Genomic DNA, 23,883 nt, shown 5'->3' on the forward strand with positions numbered 1-23,883 from the left:
CATGCTACATAAACCATAAAGGCTTCAATTATCAATTACCACATCAAAGACTTTTGAATTTAAAGAAATGGGGATGAAATGAAGTATATTTTTGCGTGTTGTTTACAGTGCATATGGAAGTTTCTATCCGTACTTGTGGAGAGATATACAGTAAATATGTGCTTAATTGTGACGTTTAGGTTTATATAGTTAGATTACAAAGACTTATAACAAGTAATATGATTGTATATGCTTAGCACTAATCGAATAAGTACGTTTAATATGCTATTTGTCAATCGTCACCTCAGAATCTATTAAAATCGTAGTTGCTGTTCTACGTAAAGTGAAAATAAATGTTTATGTGGATTTAAAAAAAATGATTATTTTAAGATGTAGTGGCACAGTATGTTCACTAACAATTGCGTGATTATAAAACTTATTGACACTCGTAAATGTTATGTTCACAAGTTTATATAATGTATGTGTGCTTGAGTAACATTCATGAAGAGAACAAAAATTATGTGTGAGTGCTTGAGATTTTCACATTTGTTGTTGTTATTAGATTAGAGATTTTTCTTCTTTTTTTGACACTTTTACAACATTTCTTTAAATCAAACTGTCAGAAAACTTTTAAATTCTTCTTTCGTTATCTCAGGTTATTAAAAACTGTGTTCGCATTTAAGATATCAATATTTGCCTTGGTGTTTAAGGTTTACTTGCTTTATTAAATTACTAGATGTTTTAAATGTAAACTCTGCAAATTCAATATAGATATATAAAACAGATCTTGTCAATTTTAAGATTCAATGTAATTGCTCAATTTAAAGCTTCAAAACATATGATTTTTTATTTGGCTAAAAACTTTAAAGTTTGATTTATCAAAATACTTTACATTTTTTTATTCAAGCTTTGAAAGTCATCATCATTGGCTGAAATAAAATACCTGAATAAACAGTTAGATATGAAATATTAATATACAGTAGACCCCAGATGATAAGATGTTACTTGAATGTTCAGACACAATTTGATGTGCTAGCTCTTGCATGCAAGTATTGATTCAATGTAAAACGTGAATGTATTGCTTAAAATGACTTCATATATAATAGTCTAAGTTTCAAACACAGCAAACTTAAAAGTGTTATGTAAGCAATTAGAAAATAAACAATCTAAAATTTCCAGTGAATTTTAGATTTCAGAAACTTTTCGTACATGTTTTAGGAAACTTTTAGGCAAAAATACTGCTTCTGCTTGCATGTATCAAATTATTAATCATTCATGAAATTTAAGCAAATAAATATAATGGACAATATTGTATATACTTACAAAATTGTAATAAACAATTTGCCAAAGAGTATAGTCATAATTTACTATGCAGTTTTTTAAATGCACTAGCAAACTGACTTGCACATGCATGCACTTGAGGAAAATTTTAAAAGTTAACATATATTTCACCTGCAACCTTATTGGTCCATTAATGATACACATTTACAGTACTGCTGTTCTAGGTTTTTTGGAGCATTTTAAGTGAAGTTTTCATATAAACATTAAGGGATTACAAGATAAAGTGTGACAGGGATGTTTGACTGTAGTAATTAAGTTCTATTTAGTTACTGTAGATTGGCAAATAATCATGATGGTTTTAATTTCACTATGTTTGCGACTTAACATTTTCCCGTGAAATTAAACCCATAGTGAATACTATCATTAGATTTCAAAAACATTTCAATGCTTATATTCTGATCAATTGATTTTTTAGCAGCGTGAAATTAAAACCATCGCAATAGGTACTTTAATAGAAATCGTGAAATTTTAAAACCCTGGAATTAAAACGACTTACAGTATCTTTACATTCAAGGCATTTAATTTTCATGGGATTTATAGTTTTAATAAAACTGTTGAAGTGAACTCAATTTGATGATACATATCAAAGAGATATATCAAGAGTCTCCAACTATAGAACAAACAGTAAAAATCAATTGACTTTTTAGAATTTTAAAATCAACAATTAAATAACCTACATCAATTTACATGCAGTATCTATGTAAATAATTTAATTAAGAAATAAACAGCAATCTAAACAGTTCACCAGAATATGAAGTTGATTGGTCACGTGATCAAATCCTGTAAAGCCCAAAGGGCTTCTCGGTAGATTTGATCATATACCAACCAACTTCATATCCCAAAGAACCTTTAATGTTTGAAAAAGACAAATTGTCCATAACTGTTAAAATTACCAAGATTTTAAGTTTACAATAATCTAAGCGATAAGCGTGTGCTATGATCATTGTGACGTCATGAAAAAGTTCATATAGAATTGAAAGTTTTCACTTTTCTATAGGTTAATTCATATAAGGAAACATATTTGCAAATGTAAATATCTTATTTTGTGAACCATGTGCCTAATGCATGTATAAGAATGATGGTTTTTAGCTGCAAAAATGTACTAGTAACTCTTTGAGTTTATTAACCGTATTGAAACATTTTTACCCCTATAACACCCCCCCCCCCCTTTCCACGCCCAGAACCTCCCCACAAGAAAATTGGGGATTATGGTTTTGGATATATCTATGTATATTTAAATTGTAAAGTTTAATGATAAATAAACAAAACAAATATCTATATAAAAACTCTTGTATCAATCTTTAAGGTCATTAAAAGTTAAAATAACGGTAGGAGGAGAAAATATTCAATACTTTATTCAGTAGATGCAAAGATCGAAGTAAATAATAGCTATGTCCTCACTGACCAGTGTAAAAAAACAACAATCCTCAAGGGCTCTAATCTATTTTCTATTGTCTCTTGTTTTCTGCCTACCTATAGCAGCATAATGATTTCCACCGTATTTCATTCAAACTACTTTTATAGATTTTTCTTCATTTCCGTTTCTAAGAACAACAGTCAACAAACTTGGTGCAATTTCTCGTGTGACATTTTTACACAGGATGGAGTTTTGCATAATGTTGTCTGTGACAGTAATTGATTTTCAACTTACACTTAAGCTGGGATGCACAATATTGTAAAAATCAATCCGTTTGTGGTAACGGCTTATGTGGATGTTTTCTCTCTGAGATTTCCTGAAACAGGGCTCTCTCACTATATTGACTGGATTGTTTGGGATTTAAATTTGCAAATTTCTGTCTTCCTTGTTTTGTCATCGAACTCTTTGATCCTTTTCCAATCAGAGTTAAGTGCTTTCCTCATTAGGTGTGGAGGAGTCTGGGAGCTTGATATTGGTATTGGAATAATTAGAGGGGGAGGAGTTGACAGATATCTAGGAAGAGGTATGAATGGTCCAATGATTGGATTTCATATCACCTGAAATCTTCATTATAGATGTGGTCTCTAAATGGAAAAGACAGAGAAAAAAATATCATGGAAGCTGTAATTTTGAGATGATTTTCAACCACCAAACTTTCAAATGTGAAGGAATACTTGCCAAAAAAACTAGCCATTAGATCTGAGGTTTTATTTATTTGTTTCTTGAAGTTCAGCTGGCACAGTTTTGATATTTAAAATTTTGGATTAACCTCTTCCACTGGTTTCAAAGAGATTGTTGATCTTTTTAAGCATTTGTTTAAACCAAGCACTTAGTTGGTGACATTTGTGCTATGCTCTGTTCTGAACACACCACCAAATAAAAAGGAATTTCAAAACTTTATCATTATTAACATCAGAGAAGGGGAAAAAAAACCAACAATCCACAACTTACTTAATGTGTCGTCTCCAGAATTTGAAATTACGGGGATATTATTGATTCAGTTTTAGAGTGAAATATTCATGATAAGACCTAAGGTCTTTATCTATGAAATCATTATGGATGTCTATATTTTTACCAAGGTGAATTTTACCTAGTGAGAACTTTATATGCAAAAGGGATGACAGCATATTAAAAAAGAATGCAAAACAGTGTGCTCTGGAAAAAGCTGTATCATAACCCCGCCCAATATGTTAAACCAAAGACAGAGCCGACAGTGCCCGTTTCTGCTCGCCTGGCAAGAGAGACCACCCCTGAGGACTACCGGCGGGGGAGGGGGTCACAGACAGACAGGTAATTGTAATGTAGGAGAGACAAAGGTCACAGAAAAACATGTTGTTGTAGGAGAGACAAAGGTCACAGAAAAACATGTTGTTGTAGGAGAAAAAAGGGTAACCATCACAGATGGAAAGGTTATTGTTCAGGAGAGTAACTAGGGTTACTTGTCACAGATAGAAAGGGAATTGTGGGAGAGAAGGGGTAACCATCACAGATAGAAAGGGAATAGTTGGAAAGAAGGGGTAATCATCATAGAAAGTAATTATAGGAAGGAATGGGTAACCATCATAGATGGAGAAGTAGGCATGGTAAGAGAGCTGGAAGGGTTCTTGTCTTGCTACAGACTAGAATGGTGCTCTGTCATTGGTTGGTATGCATCATGTGATTGCTGTCTAAATTTCAGTAGATGGCGAGTAACTTAAGTTAGGAGTGAGTTCACCATTGCAGATGGAACTTTTTTTTTCGTATTGCATATCTCTATTTTTTAAAAAGTTTTGGTCCTAGATAAAACATTTTTAGGTTTTTTACTCTTTGTTGGGCTGTTAAAACCATTTGAAGGCAAGGGTTAACTTTTAAGCATCTCCTCTATCCAAGCTAGGGGTTTCAATACACTATGTTCAAAATCCTTGGCTAGTTGAAATGCTAGTTTTGTATTTGAAAGGGATCACAATTAAACTGAAAATTTTAAATAAGAGAAGTTATTTTTAAAAATGCAGGAAGGTAAAATAGTGTGCTGCAAATATAAAACATATACCATGATGGTGGTCTCCTCTGGGAAATCAATGCAATGGTCTGTTATTACTGGGTATGCATTGTATAAAATTGGTCTTTGAATCAGTGAAACAAATTCCATGTAGGCCGTCTATGTTTCATTGTGAACAGGCATTGTATTTGTTGCTATTGGAGGTTGTATCAATATGTCTTCATTGAAAACTAATGGTTACCTCTGCAAAAATGATTGTAGTAGAACAACCTGATTCTGTAAGAAGTCAATCTGCAACCAACAACTGCAGTTGAGAACCATTTTGGATTGAACTCGGAGAATTTTTATGCTGAAATTGGGAATATATTTTTCAGATCCTTTGTAGAAAAGTAAAAGTCACATGATTACCAGAAAATTGGGGAACTCTGTGGATATTTAATAGTTATTTTGTTAATTCATGAAAACTAAACAAATGTTTTCACTATGATATTCTACCTTTGACAGCCAGGTATATTTATAATTCCAATCAATTCATGAATATTTCAAAGTTTCCCCTAGCCCAAATAAAAGTCCTAGATGTATTCTATCAAAACCAACAGAACATGGAGTTTGTTATCAGTTTTATGATTGAAGTCTATAGCATAAGAGAGATTGCAACATCAGTGAAAGATGTCAAAGGAGGTCCTCTGAATTGATGATGAGACAGATTCCTGCTTTAAATGTCCAATATGTCAATTTATTCAGGGCTATATAATATATAAGAGACACTGGGGAGCAAATTGTGCTTTGTTGGGCATATTAGCTATGCTATGCATGCAAGATTCAGAGAACTCTTTCCCCTCGATTGTATTGCACCATTAATTATTCCCTTGCACATTTTTAAAATTTAATACACAAAGTTCAAATTGATTAAGTTTTCATTGGAACCCTAATCTATAATGTTGATATGAAATGGTTCAAATCATGTCAATATCTATATATCAACCATTCTATATGAAATTATTAGGAATATACATGTACACCAATTACTACCTTTACTATATGTTTCAAACGTCATTTACCAAAATAACCTTATTTTAATACCTGTAAGTTGATTGACTTTAACAGCTGCCCTTCCCTATGGATTATGGTTCTATATCTTAATTGAAGATCCTTAATACCCGAAAGGCAGCTCTATATATATTGATTAAAGTCTACAGATCAACTTGTGAAAATTTTGCTAGGTTATAGAAACATTTTATGAAAGGTTTGAGGAGTTAGATACAAAAGATTAATCCTTTCATCAATAAATTGGAGACCCAAGTTTTCCCGAACACAGTCCTGGTATATAATAAAATGGATCAATTTGTCTCTGTTTTATATTCTTTAAGTTCCTGCATGGCTGAAACTTATATGGGTTTCCTATATTTGATTTCAAACTTTGATTGTGGCAACTTGGTGTTTTCACCGCAGGTTATGTGCATTGTAGTTTAACATTTGAGCTTTAACGCAAGGTTTTCAGAGAACTGATAGAAGTTTATAATGTCTCCTTGTGATCATGCATGCAACAAGAACAATAATGTCTGATAAAACTGGTAACTAATGGTATTTGATTTTCACTTCTCTAGGAGCAATACCCCTAAGCTAATGTCAGTAAAGGTTCCTTATATATGTTACACTGCGTATGTCTTTGACCCTTGGAGCATTAAACTTGCAATTTTGAAGCCATCGACAATGCCTCCTTTATTCGACTTTGAACCAAACCCAAATCTAAGGTGTGATAAAATCTGTTACCACTTCTTCTTGGATTTTTTTAGAGTAATATTTAACTTAGGTTTTATTTTTTATTTTCCCAACTTCAACTTGCAGAATACCCAGAACATTAAAGACATAGCTTTTAAATGTGATGGATAACTCTGTTTATTTTTTACCCAGACAACAGACTATCACCTCCAGCAGGTAAGGGTCAAAGTTCAAGGTCATATAAGAATTCTCTGTCTTACTTTGTTACCTTTCATGATTTCTCCTCTCTGAGTGGATGACAAAGAAAATCCAGGTAACACGTACATCTCCTCACAGCTGTTTCAGACATTATGCAACCTGTTGTTGGTCTGGATTTTGATGGCACTGTCCAACACAACTAAAACACATTGATCAATGAATCACTTCATAACAAACAAATTAAGTATATTTATTATGTTTATTTTGATTATTTTATTTATACATATAGACTAAATATAAACATAATTTTTATTAATTTCCTGTAATTTACTGATACATCTTTGAATTTAAGATAATTGATCTAGTGTTAACAGGAAATGCCTCCTCTTCAATTTCGAAATTTGAATTTTTTAAAGAATAACTGTTCAATATACCCCATACATATCATTAGATTAAAATTAACCATGTGTCAACTATCAACTACAGCATACCTCTGGATTAAATTAATGAGTCTCTTCAAATTCTTAAAAAGATCCAATCCTGCATATTAAGATGTGTAATAAAGTGTTCACAGTAGTCTTAATAAGTAAAGTTCAATCTTTTATTATAAACATATGCTATTTTCCCATGTGGTATTTCAAACCCCATGTTACAATTCTTGACTTTTCAATTATGGCTATGGTCCATTTTCTTTTGTATCATTAGGTAGCTAGACTGTATGCTCACTCATACTGCTTGGTAATATTCTTATAATAGAATTCAATATTTAACCATTATATTATGCTGGAGGGTTCATTATTTGTTTCTTATGTTTAGTCGATGGAGTCTTTTGAATTTTGAATAATGCTGTGTGGTTGAAGAACAAAAAGGAACTTGGAAAAAAATTGATTATTGCTCTACAGAGTTAGTTCATCAATTAAGCTTTTGGCTTTGAATTTGCTAAGAAAACAGAATAATGCATTGAAACTTTAAAATATCAATACGTGTAAATAATTAATAAGTCCCTTCCTAACTGGCTTGCGTTTTGTCACCATAGCGAATCTGAGACCATAGTTAACTCGATCCACTTAATTTGATGGTGACTTTTGGAAGAATTAGTCTGAAATATGTGACAGCAGTGTAAAACCACTGAGACTGTTAGATTAAACTGATGTCGTAGTTGCTGCAACGTAGTAATTAGTTTAATTAGTGCGTCGGGTGGCAAGGCGATGAAGCGTAGGCCTAGCATAAGTCAGTATTCGGAGGAATACCAGAGCGATGGAGAACCCACCGCCAGGAAGGAGTACGCAAGCCCCCCACCCCCCTACAGGTCTGATATCATTTCTGGCTCAGTAATCGCAGCTTCTAGCTGTCGAACAAACACAAAACTGTTATTTTGTATGGTTATCTTCTTTATAGATCAAACAGTACTTTCAAAGTATGAACTGGTAGTCAGTCACTATAGTATTCATTTATTTGCAATTTCTGTGTTGGAATTTTTTTCAAGGTATTGCTCTGAATATTGATTTTTTTTTCTGATATTCTGTTTCATGGTTATGAATTATAAATTTTTTACAAAAATTGAGTCTGTTTTATCAGTATAATTATTACACAACTGATACATGCTATTGCCAATTTTCAAACTTTTTGTGCTTCATAAATTATGACTTATTGATTTTTGTTTTGAAAGCTAGATTTATAATAGAACTGCATGGTATCTATAATTCAAATGCAAGTTTTATGATATACATGTATTATTTAAATGATGAACACATATATTAATTAGTAAATTTACACGGAACTGACTAATAATTCTGTGTGATCATTAACTTTTGAAATTAGACTGCATGTACTTAACTAACCTTGTTATATGTTCTATCCAGAGTTTTTACATTAAACTATTAGAAACTCTTTTTAATCAAGTCAATGAACAGTAATTTTAAGCTGCCCACAGTAATTTATATTTAACACAGTTAATGCTAATTTACTTTCTATTTAAATAACTATAAAAGTAGATTTATGATTTAATCATTTGCAACTGTATTAAAAATGGTTTCAAGACATTTGTGAAAAAAAAATGAAAATTTATATAAGACTAAAACAACAAATGAAGAAAATATTTAAAATTGAGTTTTCCATTCAACGGAGTTATTTTATCTCCCTTTAATTATCATCAGCTGACAATTAGTTATAAATGTTTATGCTCATTGCTACTTGGTTTGATTTGCAAGTTGAAGTTTTTTTTATCATGAATACATGTATTAATTAACATCATAATTTTCATTGAATTCAAAGCATTATACACAATGTGATAAATGGAGTGCTTTTTTTAGGCCGCCTGTTGCCACACAGTTTCCGTCCAAATATGCCTATCTTCCTGACATCAACTCGCCGCGACCTCCAGATAGAAGTCTGGTTCCAGTAAATGGACGGAAACAGAGTCCAGCTGGATATAATCCAAACCTTGACCTAGATGCTGATGAGCGAATTCGACAACTGGAGGTCAGATTAAATGTCGCAGAAAAATCAAACCGAGCCCTCTTGGAGGAAGTGCTACGATTACAGGGTGATATTAAGACTGCGAATCGCAGAAATGACGAAGTGTTACGGGAGGAGAAGGGCTCGCGACACAACCTTGAATCCGCCATGAAAATAAACAACGAACTTATCACACAGTTAAGTGCTCGAATCAAAGAAGCAGAAGACAAGTTGTCTGAGGAGAAGTCTGCATTGAGCTCACTTGTCAATCACACAAAAGGGGTGGAGCAAGCTGTCAAAAGCAGTCAGAATGAACTGATAGCCAAGAAAGATATCCAATCACAAAAGTAAGGAAATCAGTCAATCAGTTGATTGAATATACTCTGTTTCTTGTCCTATTAAGAATGTTTCAAACCATTATAGTAATTTAAGATACTATCTTCACTAGCCAAGGGGTTACGATGACAGCTCCTCTTCTCTGCAGCCTAGTAATGGAATGAATTGTAAACCTTTGGCTAGCAAAGGTGGCAAGATAAACATATACTTCATGAGTACAATTCATTTAAATCTCTAGAGGCAATTAATATTATAAGTAAATTTTTAGATTGGTAGAAATGAGGGCAGAGATGGAGGAATTACAAGGAGCTAAAAATCAACTGGAGCGCATCTGTTTCTCTATGGCTGATGACATCAGAACCCTGAAGATGAAGGTAGACCAACAGTCTGCTGAAATAGGAACAGTGTCATCAGACATGAGGAACAGATCCAAAAAACTAGAGGATGACAACAGAAATCAGGTAAGATCAAAAGGAGTTCCGAAGGATGCTGATTGCATAATGTATATATATATATAATGTATAACTAAAATGTTTGTGTTGTAACAATGATAACGTACTGAGATTTATTGTTAGTTCTTAACCAATGTCTCTAATAATAACTGTAAATATCTCCACTTGCCTTTTAATCTATCAGAAATTTTCTTCTAACTATATTATATATTAATAGAAGTGAAATTGCTGTTGTAACATGTACAGAAATACCACAGTGTGATGTAAATAAGAACTCGTCATGTTTATCCTATATTTACATCCACAATTGTAAATTCAACACATCAGAGCACTGTTATCACTACATGCAGGCACTTTGAATGCACATTCAGTGTTGTAAAATCACGTCGAAACTTATGATTCTCATTTATTGAGCAATTAAATTGTTTTAAGGATAATGTTACATAAAAGTAATAAAAGTTCAGAATTATAGGGAATGGTGTCTATAAAAATACCATCTATATAAATATGTACGATCTTACTATGAAATATATTTCAACTTTGTGAATCAATGTCCAATGTCTTTCCCGTACCGTTTGTAACAGTCATGTTTCTTACTTAAATTTTAAAGTCATTTGAATTTGTGCATCAAGTAAATCCATGAAATTCAGTGATAAAAAATAATGACGTCAAAGCCACAATATATGATACCAGCTACTATCCATTTTCTTTCTTGACTCAAAAAATATGCGAAAAATTGTAACCTTTTTCATTCGCACCAGTCATTTTTGGCAATTTAGAAATTTTCTTATCGCAAACAATTAATTCCAGACATATTAGAATTACCCATATTATTTGTGATGTAAAAGTGACTGTGGAAACAGTGAAAATAAGATAATTGTACATGAGATAACCTTATATCTACATACATGTGTATGCATTACATTAATCAGTTCTTAATTACAGTGAGCATGTATTATCAATTTACAATAACAGTACCATACTTCAGGGTAGATGCACAAATCATTTCTTATTGCCAACAAAATAGAGATTTGTTGTTATGTCTACATGTGATCAGATTTTGAGAGATTGAATAATGTTGTTGTTTTTTATTTCCTTAATGTTTATATAATGTTTCTGTATCTGGTAATATTAACTGCAATCAGGCTGAGGAGGTAAAGAATTCTGTAGTGTAACAAGTCCAACAACAAAGATTTATGTCCCCTTTGTGCTTCATTGTTTTGGAGCATATTGTTTTTATGATAAATTACATCTTTAGCCTAGACGACATTTTTTTTAAAAAACCTTTAAATTATGCGTTGAGCCATATTGAAGAGATCGAACTTTGCAACTTATCTGCTTGGTTCAATGCATCCCTGAAGATATTCATTTGATTTAAAGGTTTACTCTGCGGTTATATTGGAATTTAGTGCTTGACTTGATCTTGAATTTGCAAATTATAGATAAAGTTTGTAGTCTAGTGTAGATATTATATCATCATGCAGACATTTTTAGAACATTAATGTTATTATTTTTTTTTTTTTTTCGAGGAAAGTAAATTTTCCTGTATCGATTTAAATCTTAATTTTTAGTCTCTGCTGAATTCTATTTTAAAGACAGCTTTTTTGACATTGAATTATATTTTATTTTTAACAGAGAGTGAGTTCAATGCTGTATGGTATTACTGATTCTTTTAATTGATATCATTATAAAATATAGAGATACTTTGTATAAGAATTTGCAAGCACTTAATGCCTTTTGAAGAATTCAGGGGATTTTAATGTAAGAAAGAATCAGGGGGTTTTTTTCTCGATCTATTTATCCTTGTATATATTTATATATCCATTATTTACTAGTAAACTAGAAATACAGTGATTTTCCACAGCTTTCATTGTATATCTCCTTACTGTATCGTGACACAAGCTTTCTGGAGTCATGTGGTGTATTTTGGTCACTTTCATGTATTGTTTTGACTTTTAGGTTACATAGAATCATTTCCATAATAACATTACGATATCAGTTGTGCTTTAGCTTTGAATTTTCAATCACTTTTATTCCTTATTAGGTTTAATTTTGGAAAGTATGATAGAAAAGCTCCTTTTAGTTGTACATGTTTAAAATATGTTCGATTTGAATTGCTCAAAAAGTTATCAGAATTTCAGATTATAAAACTTAGTTTCCAATTTTGATAATTTTTTTTTAAACTATCACGCATAAAGGTTTGTTTTTATAATTAACAAAGAACATTTGATATCAGCTAGTAACTGTAATGTATACTTGGTTTTAGTTGGATACACTGCGGAAGACATCAACAATTCAGTCCCAGACAGAGCAACAAACTACACAACTCAGAGGCCAGGTGGAAACCAGGTAAATGTAGCTCAGGTGAAAATAGATAAAAACAGAATCAGGTAAAAAAAAGAAAAGAAAATGAGTGAAAATACTAATGACAAATTTTTATTCAAATGAACTATATGTGCATTAAGAGATACATGTCTGTTACAATTATATAATCATCGTTGGTGTTCCTTTCACAGATTATCAGAACTTCGTGATGTCTTGGTGGATGTACGGGCTAAACAGGAGTCTGAGCTCAATGAGAGGAGAACATTAGAGCAGCAAATGTCCAAAAAGTAGGTCAAATCACAGATTTTATTCTTTAATGAAAGCTGTTTCAATTTATTTGGAATAGTACATGTACAATGAACTTCTGAACTTACTCTGACCAAAATATTGATGTTTTGTTTGTCTCAGAATTTATGAATTACAACAAGCATTAAGTGAAGCCAACAGGCGCAGGGATGAGGGAATGCACACGATGGACATCATACTGCGGGAGAAGGACCACGCCAATCAAGCGGACAAGCTCAATCTGACATCCAAAGTTGCTGACACTGTGGAGGATGTCAACAAAAGGCTCCTCTCTAAGGAAATCAAAATGAGGGAGGAGATGCAGGAACGATACCTGCAGCTGGAAAGGGTAAGTTTCAAAAGTAGGTTTTTTTCCTTACAAATCCTTAAAATTAAATGGGCGTTTTTCTACTTTTCTGATCATTCAGATTCGAACCAGCTCTGAATTTTTGTATGTTAGCCGGGGCATTGATGCCTGCAATCAAGCTTCATCTATATAGAAACTTTAAATTAGTATGAAATCAGTCGCACGGTTCTGACTTTTTTGCCATTACCATGACAAGAATAAAGATAAAGTTGAGACCTGAAACACTGAGGCCCTTTAATGCAGTATTAAATTAAAGAGTAAAAGATTGATCTCTTTTCAATGACAAAAAGTTTAGAGATAAAATTTGTTATAGAGATGCATGGATTAGAAAATGTGCATTTTTAGTGAGATAATTCATATAATTTTCTGAATTGCTTTCCTTGAACAGTTAATTCAGCAAGAGCAACAAAACCGCCGTGACGCAGAGAGGGCTATGCGAGAAGACATCGATAGGAAATTCCTCACCCTCAAACATGCCACAGAGGAACTTAACCTTGACATCAAAGAGCAACTCAAGGTAACACAAATTGCAGAAAAGAGATTATTATTTTAAAGCTAAGGTGTGGATATTCTTTTGTAGATTTGGAAATAAAAATCTTTGCAAAGAAGATTGCATTTTAATCGTATAGAGTTAAAAGGACTATGTGCGGTATACTCAAATATCTGCCCCCGATTTCAACCAATTTTTAAATAGTATCGTATAAAAATAAAATCTTCACAATTCATTGTATAGAGGATGCCTATAACTTTAATCTTGATTTTAGTCATAATTGCTCATTCGCTGCTTATCTATGACGTCACCTAAATGACCTAATTTCAGCTAATTTGCAAACAAATGAAAATATTCTCATTTTTGCTCTATATTTTGCATTCGGAAGTATAGAGCGCAGGTCTGCTCAAGTGCGATTTTAACATATGTTTTTCTTCAGATAGATATACACATTATACTAAAAAATGGTAGTTGAGCAAGCCTGCGCTCGATGTTTCCCAGTCGAAAAACCATCGGAAAACACCCATATTTTGCTACAAAACATCAATTTATCAAAATAATGCCATCTTCATGACGTCATTTCTACATTATGACGTCACTATGGTGATAACCTTTTACACCTTTATTTCCAATATGATTTTAGCTATCTTTTACCTTATTTTCAAAGCTCTTTTTAAAACTTTGATTTTGGGGGCAAAAAATGCATAAAACCGCACATAGTCCTTTGCTCCATAATGATATAATAATAAATGTATGTGTAACAATATGTTTACAGAATGAAAAAGTCAAAACAAAGGAGACTGTAGCAAAATTAGACGAGTCCATTTCCATAGTGGAGAAACAATCAGCAGAGAATAAAAAACAGTTTGAGAAAGTGATGGGTGCTGAAATCAGTCAACGGTAGGAACAGACTTGTCATTACTTGCTCAAAATGTGTGGGAAAATCAAGGGATAAACTGTACATACATGATTTTGTGCGTTTTTTTAAAGTGAAAGCTTGAATTCGCATATATGAAATGTATGAATTTTGTCATTGTAGGAAAATGCATGAAGCAAGCACAATTGAGAAATTGGCCAGTGTCAACGAGAAATTACAGATAGCCACCTCCTCCCTGCAGCAGTCAATAGGGGGAATAACTCAAGTCATGAACAGTCAAAATGAAAAGGTACATCATAATTCAAATGTTTGTGATGGTTGAGTCTTTACAGACCGAGAATATTGACCTAAATAACACAGTAAAAGAGCTCTGGACTAGAAATACATTGTTCAATAGTTGGACCTTGGTTTATACTCAATATGTATTTGTTTCCCCCTAACTTTCCTTAAGCAAAGGTGACTGTAGACTAGCTGCGTTGTTAAGCCAATTTATGGATATGACTAATAAGTCCATGGGAGCAAAGAATACTTAAGAATATCATTATAAGCTTGTTTTACTGTAACCCTCTGTAATTTCATTGTTTCATTGTTTCAGATGAAGAGAGAAATCCGTGGAATGATGAGTGAACAAAAGGAGGCCAGTACTCGAGCCATGACAGATCTTGATGCTAGAATGGGATACATGAAGACACGCATGAATGAATTCGAGGATAAACTGGAGGCCAGAGTAGCCACTGTATGTATTCAGTATAGTACATGCACAGTACATAAAGTATACACAGTATCATATATGTGTAAATTGATTGATTTTAATATTATACTATTCATATTCATTTAATAAGTCTTTATATTCCATATGAATATTTGGTCAATCTATTTTTGAGAAATTAAGATTTTACGGTAATTGAAATTTTTTTCAGAGAAAGACCTCTATTTTCTCTCTATTTCTCTAATTATTTTATGCCCTCAATTACCATGCATTGCCATCCATCTTTGATTATCACATGACAGAAAAATAAAAATACTAACTCTACATACTTATCTCCTTTGTTTGGTTATGTGAACAGCAAAAAGATAATCCGGTAACTTTAATCTCTTGCCATTGTTGTTCAATGTGTCCTAACTCATCAAATTTACTAATATTCACCAAACGCTTTTTCCATTTTTAAGATAGAATTATCGTTATCACCAATCATATGTTGTATGTAGTTGAAACTTTTCAAATTTTTATCCAAATTTCGTAGAAAATTATATAGTTTTGTAATTTTGAATCCTCCAGAAAAGGTTACCGTAGTTTCTTTTTTAAATCCTTATGGCTGGTTAGAATTTTCATAGAAACTTTTTGATGAGTGTAAAGATTTTTTATATCTCGATTAAAGGTATATAATTGTATCTTGGTCCATGCTTGATGCTTTTACTGTTGAAGATGGATGTTTGTTTATTAGTTTAGGATTCAATTTAGATCTTGCAGTCATACATATACTTTATATGTTAATTTACTTTAAAAAATGTCATGTCTTCAATCAAATTTCAACAGATGGTTAAAAAATTCGAAAACAAAGAGGTAAAAAGGGGTGAAAAATGTAGGAGTTCAGTTGAGCTATTCTATCCTTGAAAATATAGCCTTTGGTTTTTTAACTTTAATTTTTGTTTCATATTGAATTTGAAAGGGTGAAAATATGATACATTCATTTAATTCATTTGTGCATTATTTGTTTTCATTACTCTTGAGATCATATTCCTTCTTCATGCTTTAATAGGAAAAAATGCATTACTTTTAGAGGATAGAAATGAAAAAATATATAAGACTGAGTTGCTTGATTGCAGTTTTCTCTATTGCTGGTAGTTTATATCAAATTAAGAAACTTCTCTTCTTTTTGACTTGAACTCTTTATATATACATGTAGAACTGTAGTATTAAATTTTATAGATTGGTTTTGAAATGTACACATTAAAAAAGTATTTAATATTATATAAATAGTGCCTGTTTGGGAGGGTAACAGTTGAAATTGACACCCCGAGAAAACCATTGTCAACCGACGCGAAGCGGAGGTTGACAATGGTTTTCGAGGGGTGTCAATTTCAACTGTTATCCTCCCAAACAGGCACTATTTATTTTGTTATACTGAATGTCTTTTTTAAAATTTTTAAGAAAATTTTACTGCTTTTATATAGGAATAACGTGAATTCTACAGTGAACCGTACGCGCATAATTTTCGCGCATGTAACATTTTTTAATGTTACCCGTTGCCAAGTGCGTTGCTAACGCTGAGGGTAATAGTAAATATTATTAACTGCGTCTTAACCAATCAGATTTCAGTATTTAACATGAAAGTATAACAATAATATTTAAGTTCTAACTGTGTCTTTTTTCAGCAGTGTGCAATATTTGAGTTACCTGGTATATGTTGTAGCAAACAACGTTATAACAAATATATATTTAGGTTGTCATGTTGAGGAAAGGCTTCATTGTAGCAAAAATTATGAATATATTTTTAATTATATAAGTATTTGTAGCAGCAAAGAGCAACAGTCATATAAACAATATATTATTTGAAAAGTTGAGTGTATTTTATGTACACCTGCAAACCTTTATTTTGTGAACAGAGTAGGACGGGCTCTCCAGAGGTATCGAAATGCAATATAGACTTTAAATACATGTATAGTTTTATAGACGTTACAGTCAGTCACCAGTATATGCCTCTTACTAACATTTATATATTACCATTTTTTACGCTGCAAGGAAAAGGAACAAGCCGAGGTATGCTGGGATATGATAGCATCGTTGTTTGAAATAGCAACATCAGTGTTGTATTTGTTTTGATGTCCCAACAAAAGCGATTCCAAAATAACAATTTTTTGACATTAACACTTTAGATAGGTTCAGCATATGTTAGAAGTATGAATTTTGAATGATGACATTTGCACACAAAAAATCAAATGTACAAAATGCTTTTTGCACCTCATGGTGAAAAGAAACATGTAAATTGCTGCTTTAGATTAACTTTAGAATTACACGCATATGTGCATTAAGCAAGATTTTTTTGATTTCCACACAGCTGGTAAAAAAATATTGCACTTTGTGAAAAAATAATTTTTAATGGTAATTATTTTTTGTTTTCAATATGAAATCAAAATTGGACGTTGACCATCACTGAATCTGATACATAATTAAGTGTATAAGAAATAAAGATTAAAAACTAAGGTTTGAGTTGACATAGTAAGCTAATTTTGAATAATTATGTTAGATATTTGGTTATATTTCTCATAATGTATGCATACAACCAATTGAAACTTGTAGGTATGTAATAAACGTTTGGTCTTAGTGACTTGTACTTTCAAATTTGGTTTCTGTTTTGCAGGCAACTGCTGTTTTGTCACAGAACCTCCGAGAGAAAGTGGACGCCATTTCTATCTGGCAGGACACCACTCAGCAAACGATCAAAGAACTGTCCACAAACCTCACCAAGCTACCAGAGGAGGTCAGTACTATCTGGTACCATTACTGCTATTGCATTGTTAAGTAATAGTAAGGTACATGCATAAGAATAAAGGTACATGCATGAGAATATATGTTGAAAGACCTGCAGAAAGGTTTCTTCAAATTTCAAATTGTTGAATTACATGCATAAAGATTTATTTATAAATATATTTAGTGATTATATATATTTTTTTTTGGCTGTAAAAAATGAAGAAATACATGCAAAGCAATTGTTAAGGACATTGACATTCCTTGAAATAATTGTTTCTGATTGTTTTATTCTTTGATACAGCTGTATGCCTTACAAGAGAAGCAGACTCTGATGAAAACAGACATGGACAGCAGATTTACCTCCGAGTCCGAGGCTAGGTATATATATTTATAGTATCAATACATGGAAAGACACAACATGTACAGACCACTGTACTCGTGAATGGGTAAAATGTTCTCATGTCCACTGGTTTTCCAAGGAAGTGGAATTTTCAAACAGAATAAGGAAAGACTCGCAGCATAGAAGGATTTTTCTGATCAAGATGAAACAATTAAGCTTAGAATTCCAAACCCATGCATGCCTTTTGTAAGATTTTAAAGAATTGATTTAGCTTCTATGAGCCCTTTAATGGTGTAAATGAAGATGTCAAATACAGATCTACTAGGATAAACATTTATTTTTCTCTGATATTTGATTTATTTACTTTTGATTGACAGGTCTAGGGAGATTGAGCTTTTGAAGGCGGAGCTAGAGACGATGAAGGAGCGGCACTCTCCTCTCCCTGCCACCAAGTCTGACCTGGATAATGTGAGTACAATAATCATGGCTTGTAGTTTTAACACGGAGAACGTTGTCTACCAAATTCCTTGTTGTGAGACAACATGGAAGTGTGAAATGTTGTTGATAACCCAAGTTAATGTTGTACTTTACTTTTTAATGTTATATGATAAGGAAATAATGTTGTTCATGTTATTGTGTTGTTCATTTGTCTAGTGTTTAGTTTAATTCTGATTTTAATTTAAGTGAAATTGAATATTTCCCTCTTTTTTTCTTCGACAAAATATAATGCCTTTCTTATTAAGGAGTATGGGAGGCTTTGATATGTCAGTGTTGCTGAAAATACATCAAATCAAAAATATCCTTGTTTTGCATTTTAAAAATTCTTTATAAAAAGGTAAAATATGTTGAGGCCCAAGTACATTTCAAAGACATGACTTGCACATTAATAAGATGAGTAGCTGATGCTATAACATACTTCTCTATGCTGTAAGACTTCAATGTGGTGCCAAAAGTTATGATTATTTAATTCTAATGCATATTTCAAAAAAAATTCATCTCATGATATGGAGGTGTCCCATCCTCCTTAAATCAAAACATTTTCATGAATACATTGATAAGATTTTTATATTAGAAAATAAAACTTTAAAAAAACTATTTGATATTGCTTGATAAAATAGCTTGCAGCAGAAGTCTCCAGTGATCCACAGGTTTGACTTACATTGTGAAATTAAGTAGAACAAAAAATAATTGATTTTCATGAAGCACCAATTTACTTCGGTTGTCTATTGAAGTTTTTATCATGGAAGTGAGAAACAATTCATTTTTGATGTAGATATTAGTTTTTGTTTGGTATATATTCTGTATAGATATTAAGTTAATATCTTTATATGTTAATACATATGTTGTATTTTTCTCATAAAGTTAAAATTTAATTTGTCATTTGTTTAATTTCCTCATATTTTTAAAGTAATTTTAGAGTACAGTTAATGCTTTTAGACTATGTGTTCATTTGTTGGATGTTGAGTGTGTATTAGTGAAGTGTGTATTCTATGATTTTGTGATTGTTAAAGTGAAGAAATTTGTTTTAAAATCCCAAAAAACAAAGTCATTTTTAAATGATAAGTATAATTCTTAACTTCAAAAGATGTTTATGCATTCCTTTAGTTATTATATATAAGTAGATAAATTATTTACATGCATGTATGTGTAAACTTAAAATATCATATCTTTTCTAATAATTCTAGTAACAACTTAAAAATCTATTTGCTTACAAAGAGATTTAACAAAGCTTGGCATATGGGGAGCTAATGAATTTACATTTTATCTGACCCAGGTACAAGGAAGCGTCCGTAAGCTGGCCGACTCCATACAGACCGTGAAGACGGTGCTGGGCATGAAGATTCAGTCCGAACAGAAACTGGTAGGGTCTTCATTATGTCATGTTATCACAGTGACTATAATCAAACATTTACAATTTACATTTACAATCAAACATCATCTATTTGAAGATAATATTAAGAGGATTCATTAAAATGAAATCTATGATTTTAAAGTTGAAGACTTAATACATGTAATGGCGTAGCTTATAGTGTCCTCTGTATCATTTCAAAGTATCTATGATATATTAAACAGTAGATTTGTTATTATTAATGACTAAAATTAACTATGATTTTAAAATCTTGAATATTCTGTGGTTCGAAATTTAAAGAAATTTTTAAAACTACAACAATAAATTTAAATCATATACACCAAATGGTATGATCAGAAAAAAGATTTATTAAATTTATTTTTATGACCATTCTACTGAAACTGGCAGATGTTTTTCTTGCTAATTCTAAAAGATACCACAATACTATAACAGTTATAATTTATCGCATTGTTATAATTGTAATACAATTTTAGATTATTTTCTGAAGAGAAAGTGGTTAATATTGGGGTGTTTTTTTAAGTCAATGTTGTTGATTTGTTGTCTTTCCACCACTGTATTTCAATTTATTCAGGCATATTTATTTGACAAGCTTATTTTTCGATATATTTGCACACAATGATGCACTTTATACATATTGATAAGTACGTATACCAAGCAACACATTGATAGAGCAAACTAAAAGAATTATTATTATTCTGCTTATAGTGCATAGTCAGTGTATTGCACAAAACCAGGTTACTTAAAATCAAAATCAAATTTGATTTCAACACCAGAACTTTTAGTTAATTTAGTAAGAATCCAGGTTAATGAAGATTAGGTATTAAATAACCGTTTGATTGGAGACACGATGTCTATACTATTACTACTCTAGTAATCTGAAAAAGTAGACGTACTCGTTAAACTTTACCTATTTAAATGAGAAACAACCACATCATTTTATTACATGTAAGTCGATATTAACGTCAGTGGTACTCAGTGATAAAAGAATTATCAAAGATAGCGAAACTTATGTTATTTTATTGTTGAGCACTTTAGATAGAAACGATGTCACAGCTTTTGTATGTTGTGCTTTACAGAGAGTTTCCGGATTAGAGAACCTTCAGGTTCAAGTGAACCAAATTAAAGCTAATGTTGGCGTGGGCAACATCTATAGTGGTCAGCCAGATTATCGTAATGACAACGGCCTTGACACAGGCTTGGGGTCATGGGATGACCCTACACCCCACACTAGTTCTAGCAAAAACCCTAACTCAAGTGCAGACCAATATCCATCTACATCTAGAAACGATGGGAAAGACACCAACACTCAAATGGGAACTATTCCCGAGAGTGGAGACACAAGTAGAAAGACCCCTGTCTCTCCTAGCAAAGGGGGTAAGACAAAATCCCCGGCCAATAGCCGGACAGTAACACCTTCTAAGAGTAGAAATGTCACTCCTTCTCAGTCACGCAATAACACACCCACACAACCTTCTAGAAATGTAACACCTAACACGGGCCGTAATAAAAAGAGCCCAACTCCATCTACCGGCAAAACCGGTACCAATACTGCAAGGGATGGGGACCAGACAAATCGCCAAGATGGAAACAAAACCCCAAAAGGTGGAAACGACACCGCCCGAGATGGAAACCAAACAGATCGAGATGGAAACCAAACCATCAGTAGTTTGGCCGATGTGTAGACATTCGTATTGGTATGTTTACAGCATGTAGTGATGGGTTAATTAGGAGAAGGCTTCCCAAATACGCTCGCTAACCTTATTTTCTAGCCTTTGAATCCTCACCACATATAACCTAAATAGTGCTAGATCCTACTAAACTGTTGGTGCTGCGCATGCTAACTGCTTTATGGAAGAAGTAAATTTCTTCCTAAGAAATTTACTTCTACATCTAATGAACGACTTGTAAATATCTATTTTCAAAACAATAAAACTGATAAAAAATGTAAATTTTTAAAGTTTGAATGTAATCAAAATTATAAACATGTACCTCACAATACAGAGTCATTCATTGGATGATGCTTCTCTAATGACTAACAACGAATTTTCACTTGCAGAATCTAACAGGGGAGCTGTGTCATCATCACGATTTTTAACGATTTTCCCTTTCTGTTACATATTAATTTGGTGGTGTTTTCTAATCTTGTCTTCACTTGTTTCCCAATGTTTAGCGCCAGGAGGAAATTCAAAAATTACAAGATGAAATTGCAATATTAAGAACCGCACTTGAACCTTTAGTGAAAAAACCAATTGGAAAAAATTTCGTGAAAGGTCGAGGAAATGCGGAAGATGTTAATAAGTGGAACGTAGCAAATGCCTACAGGTAGGTCTGTCCACCATGATATAAGACCCAGTAAGCTCTGTTTTCAAACAATGAACACCTGATGAATCTGATTATCAATTTTTTGTTCAGACTTACAAAATTAATGAATGAACAATACACGACGAAGTAACTTAAAACTCACGAAAAAAAGTGCGAAAATTTATTAAATTTTATACTTCCAAACTAAAGTGATTATATTTATATGTCTGATTTTAACTGTTGCAAGCAAATCAAATTCTAAAAGGAGCAACACGATGAATAGTTAAACGGGTAGATTGTATACGTATAACTTCTTCACTATAGATGTTTGAAATTGGTTCACGTCATTTAAACCTTGGTTTCTTTCAAAAGTGGATAAAATATTAATATAAAGAATAAACCTGCGTACAAAATACAACAAGGGGCTCGTATCATAAACAATAATGTTTCTTTTTCTTTATTTGTCACAGCGAGGGTATATAAATTGCATGTTTATCAAACTATTTGCTGTTGTATTGTAAACGTATTGTAAATTTAATAATTCATGTTTAATTAAATTCGACATTGTATTGTTGGTATGACGTATATTTAAATGTAGATACACATTGACTTATCCATGTCCCCGGCTGTTGTCTTGTCGTCATAACCAGTAGCTAACCCCAACACCGTTCACTTTCCCTTCACATCTACCCAGCATGGCTGTTGTGATCACCTTACATGTATTTGTATCCTCACATAAAGAACAAACATATTTTTAAAAAATACCAGTTATTGTTTAAGGTTGAATGTTGCATGAATCCACTTTTGACCATACTCTTTCCGTTTAGATTTTTCGTTGTAGTAATGCTCTAATTCTTCTTTAAGAAGTGCTCTCTTGACAAGTAGATTGTTTATTTTCATGTATTTGAATATCGACATTTAATATTATTCTTTTCTCGGTACTTTTTGCATGAAAATCTTTGTTTTAATACTACGTTTCCCCCTTGCTCTGATTCTTATTCTTAAATGTTTCTCTTCCTTTTATTGTAAATTTGAAATGATTTATCGGAATATTTAAGAGATCCATTGAAAATTAAGAAATAATAATTAAAAATTTTTATTATTCATATCGGTTCTATATATTGATATCTTCTATGATAAAGTAGTCTGTGTGCTACGATTGCTGTAGATGCTTTTTTGGTGTTGCTGTTCTTGTTATGTTAACATTACTGTAGCCACTTCATTTTGTTGTCACAAATGGATGAATGGTTATAGTAACTGTGTCTTTAGTTTTGATATTTTGTTTGGTATTTTAATGTATGATAATGTAGAAATATTCATTACAAATCAAGTTAAAGTTTGAAAAGATTAAATAATATAACAGTATGCATAAAGTATGTATCTACTACAATGAATCTATGGTATTGATATTCTTATCATGCTTAAATATATTGTGAAGTATATTAATTTTTTATGTGCATTATTGAATTGATTTTTCTAATACGTTCTCTGCTTCATCTAAATGATATTCAAACGTGACATTTAAGCCTCTCAGTTCTGAAACATTACATTGGCGCATGCGTGTATCTTGTTTCAAGGGATGTACTGGCTCAGGATTTGATACCTATTGCCCTATCGTTTGGGTGACGCAGAGAAAATGTTTTATTTCAAAGTGTGCATTCTTCTTTTCCTTTGTC

At 32.1% G+C, this 23,883-nt stretch overlaps 1 protein-coding gene and 1 long non-coding RNA gene across 19 annotated transcripts in view; one reads left to right on the forward strand and one right to left on the reverse strand.

Moving 5' to 3' along the window:
• LOC105345092 (coiled-coil domain-containing protein 154) overlaps positions 1 to 23,883 on the forward strand; it is a 29,100-nt gene that overhangs the window by 166 nt on the left and 5,051 nt on the right. For 2 of the 18 annotated variants that reach the window (XM_066066406.1, XM_066066421.1), the window contains exons 1-20: positions 3,817 to 4,027; positions 6,630 to 6,653; positions 8,948 to 9,439; positions 9,697 to 9,889; positions 11,026 to 11,034; positions 12,147 to 12,229; positions 12,397 to 12,492; positions 12,614 to 12,839; positions 13,246 to 13,374; positions 14,123 to 14,247; positions 14,387 to 14,513; positions 14,820 to 14,960; positions 15,762 to 15,788; positions 16,968 to 16,985; positions 17,587 to 17,706; positions 17,998 to 18,074; positions 18,414 to 18,504; positions 19,155 to 19,184; positions 19,811 to 19,897; positions 22,077 to 22,228. In XM_066066406.1, the coding sequence (XP_065922478.1) occupies positions 3,876 to 4,027; positions 6,630 to 6,653; positions 8,948 to 9,439; positions 9,697 to 9,889; positions 11,026 to 11,034; positions 12,147 to 12,229; positions 12,397 to 12,492; positions 12,614 to 12,839; positions 13,246 to 13,374; positions 14,123 to 14,247; positions 14,387 to 14,513; positions 14,820 to 14,960; positions 15,762 to 15,788; positions 16,968 to 16,985; positions 17,587 to 17,706; positions 17,998 to 18,074; positions 18,414 to 18,504; positions 19,155 to 19,184; positions 19,811 to 19,897; positions 22,077 to 22,228 (2,399 nt within the window). In that variant the 5' untranslated portion in view covers positions 3,817 to 3,875. Of the gene's footprint in view, positions 1 to 108; positions 151 to 3,816; positions 4,028 to 6,629; positions 6,654 to 7,679; positions 7,945 to 8,947; positions 9,440 to 9,696; positions 9,890 to 11,025; positions 11,035 to 12,146; positions 12,230 to 12,396; positions 12,493 to 12,613; positions 12,840 to 13,245; positions 13,375 to 14,122; positions 14,248 to 14,386; positions 14,514 to 14,819; positions 14,961 to 15,291; positions 15,307 to 15,761; positions 15,789 to 16,831; positions 16,853 to 16,967; positions 16,986 to 17,586; positions 17,707 to 17,997; positions 18,075 to 18,413; positions 18,505 to 19,154; positions 19,185 to 19,810; positions 19,898 to 20,982; positions 21,601 to 22,076; positions 22,229 to 22,454; positions 22,499 to 22,677 lie in introns of those variants that run through there. The other 16 variants (XM_066066422.1, XM_066066423.1, XM_066066415.1 and 13 more) reach the window with 16 other exon arrangements.
• Positions 4,978 to 7,212, reverse strand: LOC136270066 (uncharacterized). The gene is made up of 3 exons (XR_010707710.1): positions 7,127 to 7,212; positions 6,706 to 6,834; positions 4,978 to 5,064 (listed from the first exon to the last, which is right to left on the reverse strand). It is a non-coding gene; the product is annotated as an uncharacterized lncRNA (long non-coding RNA).

This window comes from Magallana gigas, chromosome 7 (assembly GCF_963853765.1).
Source record: "Magallana gigas chromosome 7, xbMagGiga1.1, whole genome shotgun sequence".
In the NCBI taxonomy this organism is placed as follows: domain Eukaryota; kingdom Metazoa; phylum Mollusca; class Bivalvia; order Ostreida; family Ostreidae; genus Magallana; species Magallana gigas.